At 41.3% G+C, this 18,969-nt stretch overlaps 1 protein-coding gene across 1 annotated transcript; it reads left to right on the plus strand.

Annotated features, from left to right (window-relative positions):
- Nucleotides 1-9,741: 9,741 nt before the first annotated feature.
- Nucleotides 9,742-15,969, plus strand: LOC108434466. The gene is made up of 7 exons (XM_037531894.1): nucleotides 9,742-9,794; nucleotides 10,975-11,058; nucleotides 12,485-12,676; nucleotides 12,763-12,872; nucleotides 13,085-13,131; nucleotides 14,885-14,974; nucleotides 15,804-15,969. The coding sequence occupies exons 1-7, from the start codon at nucleotides 9,742-9,744 to the stop codon at nucleotides 15,957-15,959; spliced, it is 732 nt and encodes a 243-aa protein (XP_037387791.1). The 3' UTR covers nucleotides 15,960-15,969.
- The last annotated feature ends 3,000 nt before the right edge of the window (nucleotides 15,970-18,969 follow it).

Here is an 18,969-nt window from a genome sequence, read left to right on the forward strand (position 1 = left end):
CCTCTGGAAGAGCTGGAGGAGGTGGCGAGGAAGAGGGAGCCCTGTGCCTCTTTGCTTAGGCTGCTGCCCCCACGACCCGGACTCAGATAAGTGGTTGAGGCTGGATGGATGGATGGATGTATGAAATCAAACACATAGCCAACTCATCTCTTTAGACCAGGGGTGTCCACTGTGGAGTGTCAGATCTGATACACCTGGCTCTAATGCTTAAATGTTCCTGTAGGCCTACATTACTTGGATCAAATAAGTTTATTTATAACATATATAAGTTTATAATAAGTTTAAGATTAGGGGTGGAACTCTGCAGGGTGGTGGATCTCCAGAACTAGTAGTGGGTGTCCCAGCCACAGACAAACACTGGAAGTAAAATTGGTCATACAGACTAGCTCAATAACTTTAAATCTGTTATTATCATATTATGCCATCTTGCCACAAGTCAATTTGTAATATTTCTGCCCTGCTAAGAGCCATAGTCAACAGTAAATGCTGTTATTGTGAAATGGAAGTATTTAAAAGCAGCAATAGCTCAGCTAAAGTGGTAGACCTTGCAAACAGAGCAGGGCCACTAAGAGCTGAAGCATCTTCTATTGAATCACTCACTATAGAGTTCCAAACTATCTCTGGAAGCATCTTCAGCACAAGACTGGTGTGCCTGGAGCTGCATGAAATGGGTCTCCATGGCCAAGCAGCTGCTCGCAAATCTAAGTCCCAATCCCATTTTTTTATTTTTACCCCACCCCTTGATTTTAAGTGTCACCTTGCCCCTTGGAAGTGACTTACAAGTGTTAGTGGTTGAAATCTTCCCCTATGAAATGCAACAAACCTTCAAAAACCCACCACAACATCAGTAGTCATTGATGGCTTTTATATAAACAGACTTGATGAGTTGTGCCGGACATTTCCAATATGTCAATAAGCATACTTTTGCAACTGTCTGGAGCAAATTGGAGAAATGTTAGAAAACATAGACGTCTTCAAGACCGGGGAATGCTGGTGGATTGGTTTGTGGTCTGTAGGATAAACTGCAAACATGTTTTGTTGTAGTTAGTCTAGCTACACAACATGCTAGCCAGCATTTGGAGTGTGCTTCTGAAAAACCTCACTGAGTAGGGCCATGTAGCCGTAACATTTCACCCTACTCTATCACAACGAATCAAGACAGTCTACCTCTAGGAGTGAACATGCAAAACACAGTGGTAAAGGCTAAGTGATAAGGGCAAGGGGTGAAATGTGATTGGGCCCAAGATCATTACACACAATGCCAAGCATCAGCTGGAGAGGTGTAAAGCACAATGCCACTGGACTCTGGAGGAGTGGAAATATGTTCTCTGGAGTGGTGAGTCACATTTCATGAGCAAACTCCATGGGACAACTCCATATTAATGCCCGTGGTTTGGAAGGATATGTCCAAGCATCTTATATAGATATGATTGTCAGATCCACATACTTTGGTCATATAGTATATATTGTCCTCATCAGCATTCAGTGTTGTACTGGTTATCTCTAGTGTTAGCTCAATGAGCTCATCTGAAGAGGCAGCCTTGCCCTTGCCACAAAGAGGCATCAGTTGTATATTTCAAGTATATAGAGAATACTAAAGGTACATTTATAAATGTAATGATTTATAGAAATTCACCTAAATTATTAAAAGTATATAAATTTAAGTGTATTATTTAGACATATTTAAGTAAAGTAGTGATTTTTAAAGTCTATCTTACAAAATTTTGATTGCATTTTAGTTGCAATATGACAAATTTGTTGGCAATCAAATTTGAGTATCGGTACACTCAGGAGTACACATTTAAAATATGTTATATGTGTAGTAGACTTTCTGTTTTAACTATGGCTTTAGTAAGTTCTTTGTAACATGAGTTGTTCCAATTTAGAACAGAAAGACACTAGTGGGAATAGAAAATATGAATATGAATTTAGTGAATTTGAAATATAATTTAAAATGCATTTAATTTTAAAAGGTCCAACCCATTTAAATTACTTTAAACAATTTGGGAGATGTTGTTTTTCTTAATTTCATGCAATTTCTTCCTTGTTTAATTTATTTGTTGTTGTATTTGTAATAGTTATCTAGATATTTTATGCTTGTGTTATTATTTCTGTTTACTATAATCCTGTATTGCATTTTTATTCATGTCCTGAAAGGCCCCACTGTAAATTATACCTTGATCTCAGTGGGCAAAATTAACCCTGTATATACAAAATAAGTAACATAGTTAAGTTTACAAATTACATACTTGAATCTACTTAAGTGCAAATAATATTGTTTGAAAAAAGCACTCAAAAGCACACCTAAATGTATGTAACATATACTTAATCATAACTTATTTTTACAATTTACATGTACATAAGTTGTTATAAGCAGTTCCAAAGCATTACATTCAGTATATATTAAAGTATGCTTAAAAGTAAATCTTAAAAGTTTGTACTTTATATATTAAATACACTTTAAGAACACTTCAAGACTTTCACAAGGGCATCCAACATGAGAATTGATCAATTCTTATTTGGAAGAGTTTGGCTATATTTGGAAAATTAAGCTTGTTTTGTAATTGAAACCTCTGGAAACTGGTAAATGTTTGTGCTACTGAATCCTTTAGCCTTCCAACACTAGTTCTATCATCATTAACTCTTACACATACACAGATATACAAATTAGTAATGTTAATGTTGCTCCGGTAAAGGTAATTGGGTTTGAAAAGTAGTTGCCAGCTGATAATAAAGCAGTAATGTAAGGCTATATTCATGACTTCTTCTGTACTTTCCTATGATTTCTAATTCAACAATCATTTCCAAATATCACCACTGCTTGTACTCAGCCACTAAGCATTCACCTACTGTCTGGCATCCACCCCAAATGGATTGGCTCATCAAATTTATCACTTTAGGGCTACAGATCAGCCCAAATCCATGTTAATTCCTGGCTACAGCACCGCACTGTCAACTTTATGGCTTCCTATACTTGAACACTTGATTAAGCTAATCAGCTATTATGATAGTTACCATGAAGTGTCTTACCACTGTACCAGATTGCTGACGACATGATAGCAATGAAGAGCCGGCATCTGGAGATGGTTCAGGAGCTGGAGGAGAACTTCCTCATCGCATCGCAGGAAAACCAGGTAACAGTATACCCACCATTCCCTGAGCTGTAAGCAGGAAGAACACTGGATACAAATAATAATGAGTACCAAATGCTAGTAAGTGCTAGCAATAGTGCTAGTAATATGCTAATAAAGCTACTACTCTTTGATTAAGGCATTCTGAGCACATACTTCTATAGATCAAAAAGTAAAAGGCACAAACTGAGCATACATCTACTCAGGGTGACCAGCCATACTGCAATTTAGGAGGACAATCCAGAAAATCAAAGGTTTCACATCCTGCAGTGACCTACCAGTTTTACAAAATGCTGTTTTTTTCCAAAAAATTTTTCCCCAGTTTAGTATCCATTTCCAAGCACTAGTTAGGACTCCCCCAATCACATGACACCACCAGCATTAAGAGGGCAAAGACTAACACAGTCTTCCCCAGGGACCTGTGAAACACCACCCAGGGAGTGAGGCCAATTATGCTGTCTTGGAACCCCAGCCATGGACGACGCTAGCATTACCAGGGATCTAATTTGTGATCTCCTGACAATAGCGCCAACGCTTTGATGGTTGCACCACTCAGGGGCCCCAAAAAGGCTACTTGCTGTAGGCCACATATCAGTGATGTGGTTAAAGACAATAACAAATGTCGACCTCATGAAACACAGAAAAAGCCATTTAAAATGCCTATCTGAAAAGGTTTAAAGTGTAGGACTCACAAAATATTCTACGTCCTGTAACTTCCTGGTCACTACTCAAAGCATATTATACTGTATTTTTCACGTGATGTATTTGTGGGGTAAACATGGGTCTCTGAGCTAGCTAAGTGTTCTCTTAATGAAAGGTGGGGAAGTAAATCATGATGATGATTGGTTATGGTTAATATTATTTTGCCCCACTCACTGGTGCAAGGTGATGTAATCCAAAAGATTCTAGACAAATCAGCTGCATGGACACAAAGGTCATTTGGATGTCTGTAGCATGCCTGTTTGTGTCCGAGTAGGAAAGAACAGTGCTCAAAATCAGAGGTCATTACCAGAACAAGCTGAACATGCTGAAGAGGGTCCTGGGGATCTACCAGGAGAAGGTGGAGAGAAGAAATGCACTGTGGGAGGAGAAGATCAAGGTGAGTTCAAAGATGTCAAATCTTGCAAGGCCATAACATCAAACCAAAGAACAAAGAACAATCTCAACACAAAGGCAATCAGAAAAGTCTGTGGAACAGCATCTACTTTCACTTACTGGACCAATCTATTTACATTATAGTCCAAATTTTGGTAGACATTTGTTTTTCTATCATTTCTTCTGAAATCAAGTGTAATTATAAGGATTTTATTCTCTCTCTACTCTTCTGAGAAGGCCTTACATTAGATGTTGGAACATTCCTGTGAGGGTTTGATTGCATTCATCTACAAGAACATTTGTAAGGTCAGGTATTGAGGTTGGATGATGTTTTGGGTCACTCCAGCTCACCCCAAAGGTACTGGATGGATCTCCATCAATCCAGAGAATGTAGGTCCAGTGCTCTACAGTCCAAAGCTGAGGTGCTTTATACCTCTCTAGCCCACACTTGGAGTTGGGCATGGTGACCAATGTGCTCCAGTTGCTGTAGTAGCAATGCTTTTCTATAGGATTACTTGACTCTATAACACCAGTGTCAACAATGGGTGCAACTTAAACTGCTGAATGCACTAATTAGAATGGCTGTCTGGGTACTCTTAGACATATAATGTTTATTTGTCTCTGCTGGTTAATCTCAGAGTCTGCAGCGCGTGAATGAGAGCCTTCAGGAGGAGCAGAAAGCTCTTCGGGAGCGTAATAGACAGGAATCTGCAATCTGGGACAGGGAGAAGGTAAGACTATGCCAGACAACATACTATATAGCAACAACTTCCATAGATGCCTCTAGAGAGCTATTACCCTTTAATGGCTAAGAATATGATGATCATGAGCTAAATGAATGAGCAGTGGCATTCAGGAGCTCCTGAAAGTGTGTTAAAACCAGAACTCTGACCCCATTTACACCTAGTCGTTTCATGGGATTAGTATCTGGATTGCAACCAGATTTTAACCACATGTATTTACGCTTAGTAGGCAAATGTATATCCAGCTACCGACATTGATATCTGATTGCGATGTGGTGCATAGTATAGCTCAATTACAACCAATCACCAACAACCAATTGTCTACAGTTTAAGAACTATTTCCTTCAATGAGCAAGGATATTAGGTCTTTCACCCTGCTAAATATACATTTCAGAGAATCCAGAGAAATATCTCTATGTAAAGGTTGAGGCCAAAAACCACAGCAAAATGTCCATGAACTTCCATCCCTCAGGTGGCACTGCATTAAAACCAGCATGCTTCTGAAAGGAATATTACCACTTAGGCTCAAGAATACTTCGCCAAACTGCTGTCAATAAACACTGTTCGTCTCACCATCCACCAAAGCAGCTGAACACTGTACTATGCACAGTGAAAGTTAAAAACATTCAGAAACACTGCCAACTTTTCTGGACATAAGCACATCTGAAATGGACTAATGCCCATAAAAACCTGTATTGGGGAGGTTTTTCCTTGCCACCATCGCCCCTGGATTGCTCACCTGGGGTTTTTACATTCTTGTTAAAACTTTGTCTTTTCTGGAATGCTGTGAAACTACGTTGTGACAACATCAGTTGGAAAAGTGCTATACAAATCAATTTGATTTGAAATTGTCATCTGACGAGTGAACTGTTTAATTTGCTTGTGGAAGTAATAGGCCAAAAAAATAGATTGTCCAGAATGTTACCAGTGTAAAGTTTAAAAACTAGGTCTGTCAAGGCATGGAGGCATATTAGTGCCCATGGTGTGGGTAGTACATCTGTTTTACACTTTCTCTACTTTTTAGCTGTATAATGTTCTGTATTGCTGTAAATAAACAAGAACATTATTGTGTGTTAAGAATATGTTCTGTGTTTTAATGATACCAAAATACAGTAAAATCACATTCACTATAGTAAAAAAGTCTCTAGCTCTAAAATCTGTTCTAAAACAGATGAACATCTTTTACAGAGCAAGATGATGGAGCTGTTCTCTTCCCGTTTAGACCTTCTCCACAGCCACCAGGCATCCAGTAAGTGTCCTGCGTTAGCTTAATTAAGTGTGATCTAGGTCTTTTGCGATAATCAAAATAATTTTTGACTCTTAATAATGTGAGTTATTGATATAGAATGACATGGAAAAATGTATCACAATAGGATTTTGGCCATGTCAGCCAGTCATAGTGCGATCTGTTATTTTGGATGAAAGTAAATGGTGCTGACCACACCCATGTGTTAGCACTGCAGGAGCTGCAGATGGCCAGGGCAGAGATGGGCCGAGTGCAGGAGATGCTGCAGGCCTCACAGGAGGCCAAAGAGCCTGAAGAAGCAGCAGAAGACAGGGTAGAGTGGTGTGCACCTCAATCTCCTTAATGTAACTCAGGTTTCTGAGTATCCATAGACTGTTAAAAGATGATGTTTAAAAGTTTCTGCCTGATTATATAGTTCAAATGGTGAAGTAATTCAGAGTGGTTTGATGTGAAATGCACTATTCAAGGAATGCTTACAAAGTCAGAACTGTTTATAGTGGTGGTGATGAGCAACTGGCATCTGAAGAGTTTAAAGCCTCTAAAAGCTCCCTCACAAATACACTGCCCGATGTTTGAGACATTGTTTAACAATAGTTTTATAGAAGATTTTGGCTTAAAATATATATTGTTATAATGCATTAATGGTGGAAAAGTAAATGCATTGTGTTGTGAGGCAAAACAGACCCAAAGAAAACTTATTTTTGAGATTTTCCACTATTTACCATCAACATTTCATATAAAAACACATGTAGATTCACTGGTGGTTTTGGATAATACTTGAGTTGATACATCTGCATTGCAAAATCTACAACCCAAGTTGTAAAGAGCACTGTGCAATAAACTATTTGACATCAAACCACTGTTTTGTATATTCAGTGATTGACATTTTAAAAATCAGTGGATTTCCATTGAACCCACAGGACAACAGTGACCCAGATGCACCACTAGATGGAGCCCAAGCCCGTCTGGAGGTCCTGAAAGAGAGTCTTTATAAGAGAGAGCGAGAGATCTCAATGCTAATGGAAGGAGAACCTAACACAGTCCAAAAGTCAGCATATGCTCGCCTGCTTGCTGCCGTAATATGGCAGGTAAGGAGAAATGTAGGCCCAATCCCATTTCTTATTTTTACCCCTACCACTTGTTTTAAGTAGCACCTTGCCCCTTGAAACTGAGTTATAAGGGGTGGTGGTTGAAATCTTCCCCACTGAAATGGGACCCTCAAATAAAAAAGGGCATTACTTCATTAACAGCTACTAGTGTTGCTCTGTAGGCGACCCTGTCAGTCTGCAGTGACAGCAGAGAAGGGTAAAGGTCAGCTCCTCGCTGCTGGGCTTTAGTTACATTTAGAGCATCATATGCTTTCAATTATTTATTATCACCCACCCCGATTCAGTTCCAGTTTTTCCGTTCCATTCCTTAAATAGTGCAGCAGTTCTGACACCTAAAGCACCAGAATGTAACTGCTGTACCATTTAAGATGGAACGCGAAATTTAGCTAGCTAGCTACTGAGACGTCTGCATCCTACTTGCAATTTTTTATGCTTGTTATGAATAAAAAGCGTATAATAGTAAGTAGTAATAGTAAAATAGTAAGAGGTAAACTACCAGAGGTGATAACTGAACAATACACTGAAAACGGAAACATAATATACATTTCAGAGTTATAAAAAGGCCTTTTTCAGGCAACAAGTCATTAGTTGACAATGTGCAACAGTTCTGCAGCAATAAAAGTAAATTAAGCTCTTGAAAGTACACCTACAGGTGTAGCACTCGTGCCCCCTATGTAACAATATGTCCTAAATATAGAGGGTGAGGCTAGGGTTCGTTATTTTAGTTTGTTTTCGATTTTTAAAACACAAAATGAATTACTCAACCAGAGTACTAGAGTACCTTAATAGAAATAAGCTAAGCCAGACACACGTGTGAAATGAAAACATTAATTAGCTTTACTGCATTTTAGACAGCCGTATTGTATTTTAAAGCTATGCCTTATGAAGGATATAAATCACAGTAATATTACAACACACAATATAAATGAAACCCCAAAATGTACAGTTCCAGAATACAAAACACAACTGTACACACACGTAAGTGCTCAACGCCTAAATAAAATAAATAAAAGCAATTCAGTCCGTTAGTACAAAAAAATCATATATATTCGTACACTCCAAACTTTAAGAACCAGTAACCAAATTATTGGAGGATGATCAGTATCATCTCTTGTCCCTGCAGCTCTTTCAGTGCAGTTTGCTGAAGGGATCTTGTGACCCCCAGTGGCACTTGAATCTTGAATTCTAGCCTGCAGATCGGGATACTGCAGCAAGTCATTCAAAATCTGTCCACTATCGAAGGACACAGGATGAAAAGTTTCAATGTCAGAATCCTCAGATTCGTCTGAGCCTAGTCTGGCCTCTCCATCCTGAAGTTCACAACCAGAAACTGTCTGGCTCTCTCTTTGTCGCTGCTGTTCTCTTGTCACAGGTCTTTGAGGAGGACTTGGTGCATCGTCATCCACTGGCATCCATACAAGACATCCAATAGGCAGCAGATGATTTCGATGAACTGTTTTCACCTCTCCACCACCACTTTCTGGCTTGACTCTGTAGACAGGCTGATTGTCCATCTTTCCGACAACAACGTATGGCATGATTCTCCACTTGTTCTGTAACTTATGCTTGCCTGTGACACCAAAGTTCCTGAGTAGCACACGGTCTTTTTCTAAGACCTGCTCCTTCACAATCTGTCATGATTTCTTGTTCCGTTCATGGTTTTTCTCTGCTGCATTCGCAGCCAACTTGTACACTTTCTGAAGGTCTGACCTTCGAGCGACGTAGTTCTGGTAGGAAATGTTCTCTTCGCCTCCTGGACCTACCACAAAACAAAGATCCACAGGGAGACAAGCCTCTCTGCCAAACATGAGCAGGTAAGGGGAGTGGCCAGTGGCATCATTACGTGTGCAGTTATAAGTATGTACTAACTGACTGATCTTCTGGCTCCACCTTTGCTTCTGTCTTGGATCCAGCGCGCCCAACATGGAGAGCAAGGTTCTATTGAACCTCTCTGGTTGTGGGTCCCCCTGGGGGTGATAGGGTGTAGTACATGACTTTCTGATGCCCAACATCCTCAGGAGCTCATGGATCAATCTGGACTCAAAATCACGCCCTTGATCTGAGTGTATCCGAGCAGGAAGACCATAATGAACAAAGTACTTCTCGAACAGAACCTTGGAACCAGTGAAAGCTTTTTGGTCTTAAGTTGGGAAGGCCTGAGCATAGCGGGTGAAACTATCTGTCACCACGAGTATACTCGCAAATCCCTGAGTATCTGGCTCGAGTGAGAAAAAGTCAATGCACACCAGATCTAATGGGCCACGGCTTTGGATCTTATTCAGAGGAGCTGCTCTCTGAGGTAAGGATTTTCGGGCAATGCACCGGCCAAAGTTCTTGACATACTGCTCAATGTCAGCACTCATCTTGGGCCAATAGAACTGGTCCCTTATCAGGTCAGCCGTCTTCTCTACACCTAAATGGCCACACTCATCATGGAGAGATCTCAGCACCATAGGAAGATAGACCTTGGGTAAGACTAGCTGTCGCACTTCTGTGCCTAATGTCCTCTTCAGAAGTCTGTAGAGTAACCCATCAATTATTCTCAACCGTGGTCCTTGTCTTCTCAGCTATGCAGTTGCGTGCGGCTCCCCCTTGTCACCCATCTGTAAGCTTCGTGATGGATTTCTTGATCGGGGCTATTACTGGATCTGAGTTTTGGGCATCTTTAAGGTGAGTGGGACTTTGTAGCTCTAAACAGCCATTGTTCAAGTGAGTTGGGAATGCATAGCAGGCTGGGAACGCATCAGGAGCAATTCCCAAAAATACAGCGCAGTTGGGGGAAACTCCATCCTGTGCCCAGCGTACTTTCTTGCAGAGAGCTTTAATGCTGTCAGATGACATGTCTTGCCATTCTCCACACTCCTTGGAGAACACGTTTCTGGACAAAGAATCGGCATCAGTATTGTGACACCCTGGCCTGTACTGAACAGTGAAATTGTATGCTGAGAGTGCAGCCAGCCAGCGATGACCAGTTGCATTTAGCTTTGCGATGGTGAGAACATATGTAAGGGGGTTGTTATCGGTTCTCACTGTAAAGTTTGCCCTGTACAAATAATCATGAAACTTGTCGACCACTGCCCATTTTAATGCTAAATATTCAAGCTGGTGGACGGGGTAGTTCTTCTCAGAGGAGCTGAGCTTTCTGCTTGCAAAAGCCACCAGCCCTTCTGGGTACTCTTGGTTAAGCACTGCACCTAAACCATGCAAACTGGCATCTATATGAAGGACATAAGGCCTGGCTGGGTCGGCAAAGGCAAGAACAGGTGCATGAGTGAGGCAGTGGATTATCTGGTTGAATGCTTGGGTGCATGACTCATCCCACCTGTCACCAAAAGGTTCTCTGACCTTGAAGTAGGTTTTGTCACCTGCAGTCTTGGAAGACTTTCTGCCCTTCTGTGTGGGTGGGTATCCCTTGGTCAACTCGGTGAGGGGTCGGACGATGATGGAATAGTTTTTAATGAATCGTCGATAATACCCACAGAACCCCAAAATGAATGGAGTGACGCAAGATCAGTGAGTCACCTACTGCCCTCTCCATGAGGCATTGAAATGTCCCTGGGGCCCCAGTGAACATTGTGGCATCCTCTCAACCTGGAAGAATCCCAGTGGACATATGAAAGCAGTCTTCTCTTTGTCTTCATCTGCCATAGGGATCTGATAGTACCCACTATGGAGATCCAGAACAGAGAACCACTTACTGCCATTAAGACAATCCAGTGCTTCATCAATACATGGTACATCATACTGATCGGGAATGGTCTGTCGATTCAAAGTCCTGTAGTCCACCCACATGCGTAACTGGCCAGACTTCTTCCTTGCGAGGAGACGCATAAGGGCTCCTTGACTCCTTTATGATTCCTGTGGCTAACAGGCCCTGCAAGTGTCGACGCAAATCATCCAGGTCAGCAGGTGCTATACGGTGGGACCTCTCATGCAATGGCTTATCGTCACGCAGTCTAATTCAATGCTCCACCCCTCTCGACAGACCAACATCCCATTCCTCCATTGAAAAGACGTTCACTCTTTGCACTAGTTTCTTGCAAAGTCTCCCTTTCCACTCTTCTGGAATCGGTGAGTCAGCAAAATCAAATACTAACGGGTCTATCCATTGGTGGACTTTGGACTTGTCTGGCTGTGCTACTGTTACAGTGTCTACTACCTGAAGATGAGCGAGGACAGTGCCAGCTGGAACAGAAGCATCTTTAAGAGACTCGTTCCGTAGCATGACTAGGAACCTGTTCTTGTCCAGTGTGGATGAAAACAACACTGTGGGCTGCACTACCACACTTGTGGGGAGAGCAAATGATGAAGCACGCTCTGTAATGAGGATACTCTTCTCCAATGACTGGGTTTCTTTGACTTTACAGATTGCAATGTGGTCACTTGTAGCAGAAATAACTAAAGGAACAGGGCCAGGCCATCTAACATCAGCCATTCTGTCCCCTGCAAGATCAGCAGCTCTTGCGGCTGAGTTACACAGGTGTCTCGACTTTATTTGATTGCTTACAAACCCTCTGTCTGAAGCAGTCTGGAAACAGACTGAGTTACTACATCCTCAGGGCAGTATCCATACTATATTGCTCTGCAGGATGTTATGGCTATGCTATACATAAATACTGAGACAAAGGCAATTAACAAAGGAAAACAGATAGACTATTATAACCCTTCATCTGTAAGTCTTTCCTTTAGAGAAATTACAAAAAAGACAGGGTGTCTATGAGTACAGTTTCTTCAGACAGGAGGAGTCTAGCAGACCCAACACCCCAACCCAGAAAGAAAGAAGGTTATATGGAACAATGGATAAAAATTTGACATGTTAAGTTCATCACACCGGGTTTTGTTCAGCATCAAGTAAGTGAAGCATGGTTCCTCACCAACTGTAAAACACAAGAGTGGAAGACTTGAGGGTCTGGAGCACTTTTGCTGACCCAATTCCACAAATTTCTATGCTTTAATTTCTGAGTACACTGAGACATTCAACTGCATAAATATCCATAAACCTGAACAAATGGAGGTGCTTTATAACTTCTGACCGGTAGTGTGTGTATTTGTGTGGGTGTGTGAAAGGGTTAGGGACATTGAGGGACAATCTGGTGTACTTCATTCAAAGTTTAATTTAAAATGTCTGTTTTCTCTGTGTTGTATTGTTTCTATTCACAGTAAGCATATTCTCTGCCTTCAGGCTCATTTTGTCTATGCCGAGATAACTGAGGCCAAGCAGGAGTTTGACCATTTGGCAGAAGACAACCGTAAAGCTTTGTATGAGGCTCAAGAGAGCCTGGGCCCTGCGGAGCAAGTGTCCATCCAAGAGGACCTCACCGAGGGGGATGGGATAGAACCAAAAACACAAAGGTAAAAATATATGACCATGCACAGAATCTCAATGAAGCATAGAGAATGACAATTAATCCATGCAGTATTCTTATATACTGTAATAGGAAGGACCAATCAGAAGTCAGTGACCTGAATCAGGCCAGGCTGCAGAAGCATGAGGTCATACAGGTGGCGCTAGAGTGCATCAAGACAGGGGTTACACCCACCATCACTGGTAAACAAAGAAAACAAGATATGGTTATTTCACAAAGCAGGACCTCTCAGAACGCTGACTAAAAGAAGTAAATATTGTCTAATATTGTGCAGTTGGACAGGCTTGACTTTGGGTTTAAGTTATCTGGTTAATCAGCCAGATATATTGAAGTCTTTGTTGCTTAAAAACTGTGGTGCTACTTTAAAAAGTTGACATCATGTTGCTTTGTCCAGGGCCAATCAGTGAAGACAACCTGGCAGCACTGGATGAGAGCGTCAGAGTATGTCAAAGTATTCACAAACACATGTTTTCATTGTTTTTTCTTTCACTGTTCTCCTACTCAGCATGCATTACGCAAAAACTGTACAACCCCAATTCCAATGAAGTTGGGACGTTGTGTAAAACATAAATAAAAACAGAATACAATGATATGCAAATCCTTTTCAACCTATATTCAACTGAATACACTACAAAGACAAGATATTTAATATTCAAACGGATAAACTTTATTGTTTTTGCAAATATTCACTCATTTTGAATTTGATGCCTACAACATGTTCCAAAGAAGTTGGGACAGGGGCATGTTTACCACTGTGTTACATCACCTTTCCTTTTAACAACACTCAATAAGCATTTGGGAACTGAGGATTGTTGAAGCTTTATAGGTGGAATTCTTTCCCATTCTTTCCCAAATCATCATATTCTGTTTTTATTTATGTTTTACACGACGTCCCAACTTCATTGGAATTGGGGTTGTACATCATACATCTATTTTGAATCCCTTTGGCGTCAACTAATACTGACTGCTAGCCTAGCCACTGATCTATGGGCTAATAAACTCAACCAAGCTAACATTGGCAAACGTTGCACAGAACAGGGTGGAAAATGACTCAAACTGTGTTCAGGTGTCTACACAGCCTGTTAGCTACCTTGATAACATTAGCTATCCAAAACTAAGATTTACAGAAAGCATGAGTAGTTTTTTAAATGTTTCTCTCCTTTCAGATAAATCAGTCTTTACCATCAAAATTGCCTGGCTGTGATCTGCAGGGAACACTGGGTTAAAAATAGACAAGATTATGTAGTGGATATCATTGCATGGGCTCGGGAACACATCTGAAATCCTCTGTCTGCGAACACGGTTCATCGCCACATCCACAAATGCAATTTAAAACTCTACCATGCAAAGAAGAAGCCATATATAAACAGCATCTAGAAACACCACCACCTTCTCTAGGTTTGAGCTCATTTAAGATGGACAGATGTGAATCATGGAGGCAACGTCTGAAGAGGAGAGGGATCATATGGCTTGTTATGAGTGCACAGTTCTAAACCCAGCATTCATAGTGATATGGGGGTGCATTAGTGCACATGGCATGAGTGATGTGTACATCTGTGAAGGCACCATTAATGCTGAATGATATATACAGCTTTTGGAGCAACATATGCTGTCATCCAGATAACATCTTTAAGTGAAGGCCTTAATTATTTCAGCAACAATGTCAAACCACATTCATCATGTGTTACAACAGCATGACTCTATTGTAAAAGAGTCCAGGTACTAAACTGACCTGCCCACTGTCCAGACCTTTCATCATTAAAAACATTTGGTGTATTAAGAAAAAAATACAACAAAGAAGACCCAAAGCTGTAATCCCACATCAAGCAAGAATGGAAAAATATTTCACTTTCATACAGAAAGTATAGAGTGTTGTTAAAAGAAGAGGTGATGCAACAGAGTGGTAAACATTTGATATGTTGTCTTTGTAGTATTTTGAATTAAATATAGAGTTTAAATTATTTGCACATCATTACATTCTGTTTTATTTACATTTTGCACAGTGTCCCAACTTTTTTGAAAGCGGGTGTGTACATGCATGCTGAGATGGATCAATGACTTTGTTCATTTAAAAAATACCAATATGTTAACTGCTTGCCTGTCTGCCTATTGACTATCCTTGATTGAGAACCATTTTCATCTGTGTTTCATTATGGTCTTTAAATCATCATCTGATTGTTCCAATGATCTGCAGGCTTTTGAGGAGAATTTCAGGAAGAGCAACTACCTGAATGTTGAGGCTGGGAAGAGTGTGGGCCAGCAGCTGCTACAGCTGCAAGCAGAGGTCAGAACAGCCAACCTGAGTTCGTACTACATTCCAATGGTTATGATTATTAATGGGTGGGGGGCATCTTTAATGATGATCACATCACATCTTACTACAGAAGCATATATTTTAAAAGCAAAAAAATGCAAAAACACCATTCTTTTACACCTTCTTTAACACTTACAATGTTTATTGTTTAGATTACTAAATCTGTATTTACTACAAAGTTGCATCTTTGTAGGGCAGGGATCATACATTCTGGTCCTGGAAAGTCAGATCCAGCATAGTTTGCTCATTTCTCTGCTCTAATATGCATGCTTAGCCAGCTAACTGAGTCAAATCAGGTACTTTTGTTTCTGTAGCCACATTTTCCATCTAACTTAGTCTTGTTCAATTGCTATCAGCTAGTTCTCCCCAGTCATGATGCAACCACTACAGGTGAAGCTTTATTAGACAGCTCGACATGCTTAGAGTTCTAATGGTTAATTCTGTTACGTTAACAGCTAACAGACTCCCATGTTGGCTAGCATCTTACTGAGCAATTTGGGGGGGGTGGAGGCAGGACCATCAACCAATTATGAACTTGGACTACCAGTCATGGATGGCTATGGCATTGCCTGGGATGCAACTCCCTACAGTTTGTGCCACTCAGGAGCACTTAATAACCTCTATGCTTGTCCATGGCCCTCCAGGACCAAAACTGATGACCCTGGTATAGAACTTTGTTTAATCTCTTAACCACAGTCCACAGTGTAAAAGCATGTCCCGGACTTATAACCCCGCAATGCTAATGCTTTATCATAACTTGGCTGAGGGTAATTTCATGATACTGCTCTCTCTCTCATAGCTGAAACAGGTCAAAGATGAGAACAAGAAGATCATAGAGAATTACACTGCAGAGCGAACCTTGAGGAAGAAGTACTACAACATGGTGGAAGATATGAAAGGCACATCAATTTTCTTATTCACTTATCATCTAGAAACTCAACCTGTCATGAGGTGAAATGCAGGAGATGAACAAATTTGTTTTCGTAGGAGCCACAGCCAGACATAACATGATCTAAAATGGCCTGGTCTAATTTTTATCTTCAAATGGCTGTGTTCCAGAGAATTTTCCAACTTTCCCAGGCATTCTCTCTGCTTTTTAATTATGTGTGATCGGGTCCAAAAGAAATACAGGCCAGTGCCAGAACAAGCAGGAGAATAAACAAGATAGAGCTTGCTAATAAAAGCCAGAATGCGGTGGCATTTGATCTGTTTGCAGTGAATTAAATTATATGTACCATAGCATGAACAAAATATTTGGCACTAGTGCCCTAAAGCACAGTGCTGTACATGTCCAGATGTTTTGTTCTGAATGGGTATGATCTAAGCGTTAAATGGCCAATATCAACTATTTGTTCTGTTTGTCATGTTTTGTAATATTCTGTAGCACAACATTGCATCCCTTAACTTCATCAGTTTGACAGAAGTCACAGTTTTACATCCAATGTGAATCCTTGTGGTGCCAACCAATACTGACTGCCTTGCCACTGACTTGTATGCCTTTAAAAACAACCAGGCTCAAAGAAGTATAGCATTTACCTTAGTTTTAAAACAAGATACCTTTTAAATTTATTTATTTATTTATTTATTTTAATCAAAGACACAATTCAGTTGAAATACCTGCATTGTGCCCTGCGACGGACTGGCGACCTGTCCAAGGTGTATCCTGTCTTCCGCCCAATGACAGCTGGGATAGGCTCCAGCACACCCACCATGACCCTGAGGGAGAAGCAGCTTAGAAAATGTGTGTGCATGTGCGTGTACCTGCATTGTGCTCAATGGCAATTTATTAGAAAGATGTTCATTATAGGTTCACTATGACGTTGGATCAGAAAGCAGATGCTTGCGGCCTAAGATCAAAAGGGAAGCTTTACTTAGGTAATTGTGGCAGCAGAGAGTAGTCAAGGTACAGGCATGGGTCAGATCCAGGAAGCACAGCAGAAAGATACAGGTGATCATAACCATCAGGGGAAAGACAGGGCAAAGTCCAAAAAACAAGCAAGGAGTCAAAAACCAGAGAACCAAAACAGCAGGCAAAAAGTACAAAAAAGGGAAATCCAAAAAATCAGAGTCAAAAGCAAAACAGGCAGGAAGTCAGAACATGATACAAATCAGAACAGGAATAATGCTCAGTAGTTTCTCAAGGAAAGCAATACTTCACAATGTGCTATACTAAAGCCCAGGCTCTTAGTCTAAACAGATCATGTGGTAGACACTATGCAACAGCTGTGTCTCTATCACATGATCTGGCAGTGGATTCTGGGAGTCCAAGTCCATATGCAGACTGGTTGCAAATGTGACAGTACCTCCTGGCAGGCCTTGGTATGAGGGCGACCAGGAAAACCACTAAGCCCCCCCCACCTGACCTCAGAACAGGGGCGTCCTCAGAGCTGCCAAGACGCTGGACAGATGGGGTTCGCTCACGAGGAGTCCTCAAGCGATCTGGGAGGAAGGCAGTGAGCTCCTTTCTAGGGCGACCCCTGGGCCGCAGAGCAGGCTTCTCTGGGTGCTGACTATAGAAAGTTGCGATGAGTGCAGGATCCAGGATGTCCTTCACCAGCACCCAACACAGCTTCTTGGGCCCATAACCCTCCCAATCCACCAGATACTGAAGTCCACCACTCCGTCTCCTGGAGTCCATTAGTCTTCAGACAGCACAGACTGGGGCCCCGTCTATCACTACTGGTGAAGGTGATGTGCATCCGGCAACACCTCATCCAGTGGCCCTGCAATCACAGGTTTCAACAAAGACACATGAAAAGAATGGGACACTGAAACATCTAACCTGTATGTCACATTAATCCTTCTAACAATTTTGAATGGCCCAAAGTATTTGGGCAGCAGCTTCTTACTTCCCTCTGGTTGGTGAAAGGTCCTCGTTGCTAGCCAGCATACAGTCTCATACAGGTTCATAAACTGGGGTCCTCTGTGTCGATCCACTTTATCCTTATTCGACTGTAGCACCTGCTCTATGCATCTGTGCATCTCTTCCCAGACTCATTCACTCATCCAATTATCCACTGCTGGTACTGAGTCTCCGAACCAGTCCAAGGTGCTAAAGGCAGTTGGTAATGTGGTTTATTTAGTAGCGATGCTGTGAAGGTGTAGGAACTCTTCGGTGACACCCGTCTCTTGCATATAAATATGTTTATTAGCACTGAGAGGTCGAAGTCACAAAACAAGCCTTCGCGAAACAGCTTGGAGAGAACAGCCAATAGTCTCTAATAGTGCCAGAAATCAGCTCCAGTCTGTAGGGTTTTGTTAGGCTTCCCTAACTCCTGATTCAGCCGCTTGCATGGTCCATTCGCCTGCAGGTTATATCTTGAGGTTAAGCTGATAGATACACCAATGTGTTTGAAAAAAGCTGTCCATACCTGAGATGTAAATTGGGGTCCTCTATCAGAAACAATGTCCTCAGGTATTCCAAAAAGTCTAAAAACGTGGTTAAATAGTGCCTCTGTGGTTTGGAAGGCACTAAGAATCTGTCTAATGGAATAAAGCACACTCAGAGAAAAACAATCTATAACAGTCAAGCTCGTGGCAAATTCTTGGGAAGAAGGGAGATCTGTAACAAAGTCTATGGCAATGTGAGACCAAGGTCTAATGGGAACTGGCAATGGCATCAACTTTCCAGCGGGGAATGTCTTACGGATCTTGCATTGCGCATAGGTAGAGCAAGACTGAACATCTTTGACCATACTTTCCCACCAATATCTATTTAACAATAGTTGGTGTGTTCATAGCTTGCCAAGCGTTTAAGCATTTAGCCTCTCAGATATTCCTAATTTTTGTGGTTAGTGAGAACGTTAAAGGGATGATTACCTCCATCGAGCCAGTGCCTCCATTCTTCTAATGCAAGTTTAACTGCTAACAGTTCACAATCTCCAATCCCATAATTTCTTTCTGCAGGTGACATCTTAGGTGGACTACCGATTCCCTGTGACAGAAAGGCCCCAACTCCTGTCTCT

This window comes from Pygocentrus nattereri, chromosome 20 (genome assembly GCF_015220715.1).
Source record: "Pygocentrus nattereri isolate fPygNat1 chromosome 20, fPygNat1.pri, whole genome shotgun sequence".
NCBI classification, from domain to species: Eukaryota; Metazoa; Chordata; class Actinopteri; order Characiformes; family Serrasalmidae; genus Pygocentrus; species Pygocentrus nattereri.

Coding starts and splice junctions, on each gene's coding strand:
- LOC108434466 (XM_037531894.1), top strand. CDS start 9,742: ATGGCCACACTCATCATGGAGAGATCTCAGCACCATAGGAAGATAGAC. Junction 12,873..13,084: donor GGTTACACCCACCATCACTG/GTAAACAAAGAA, acceptor TGCTTTGTCCAG/GGCCAATCAGTGAAGACAAC. Junction 13,132..14,884: donor CACTGGATGAGAGCGTCAGA/GTATGTCAAAGT, acceptor AATGATCTGCAG/GCTTTTGAGGAGAATTTCAG.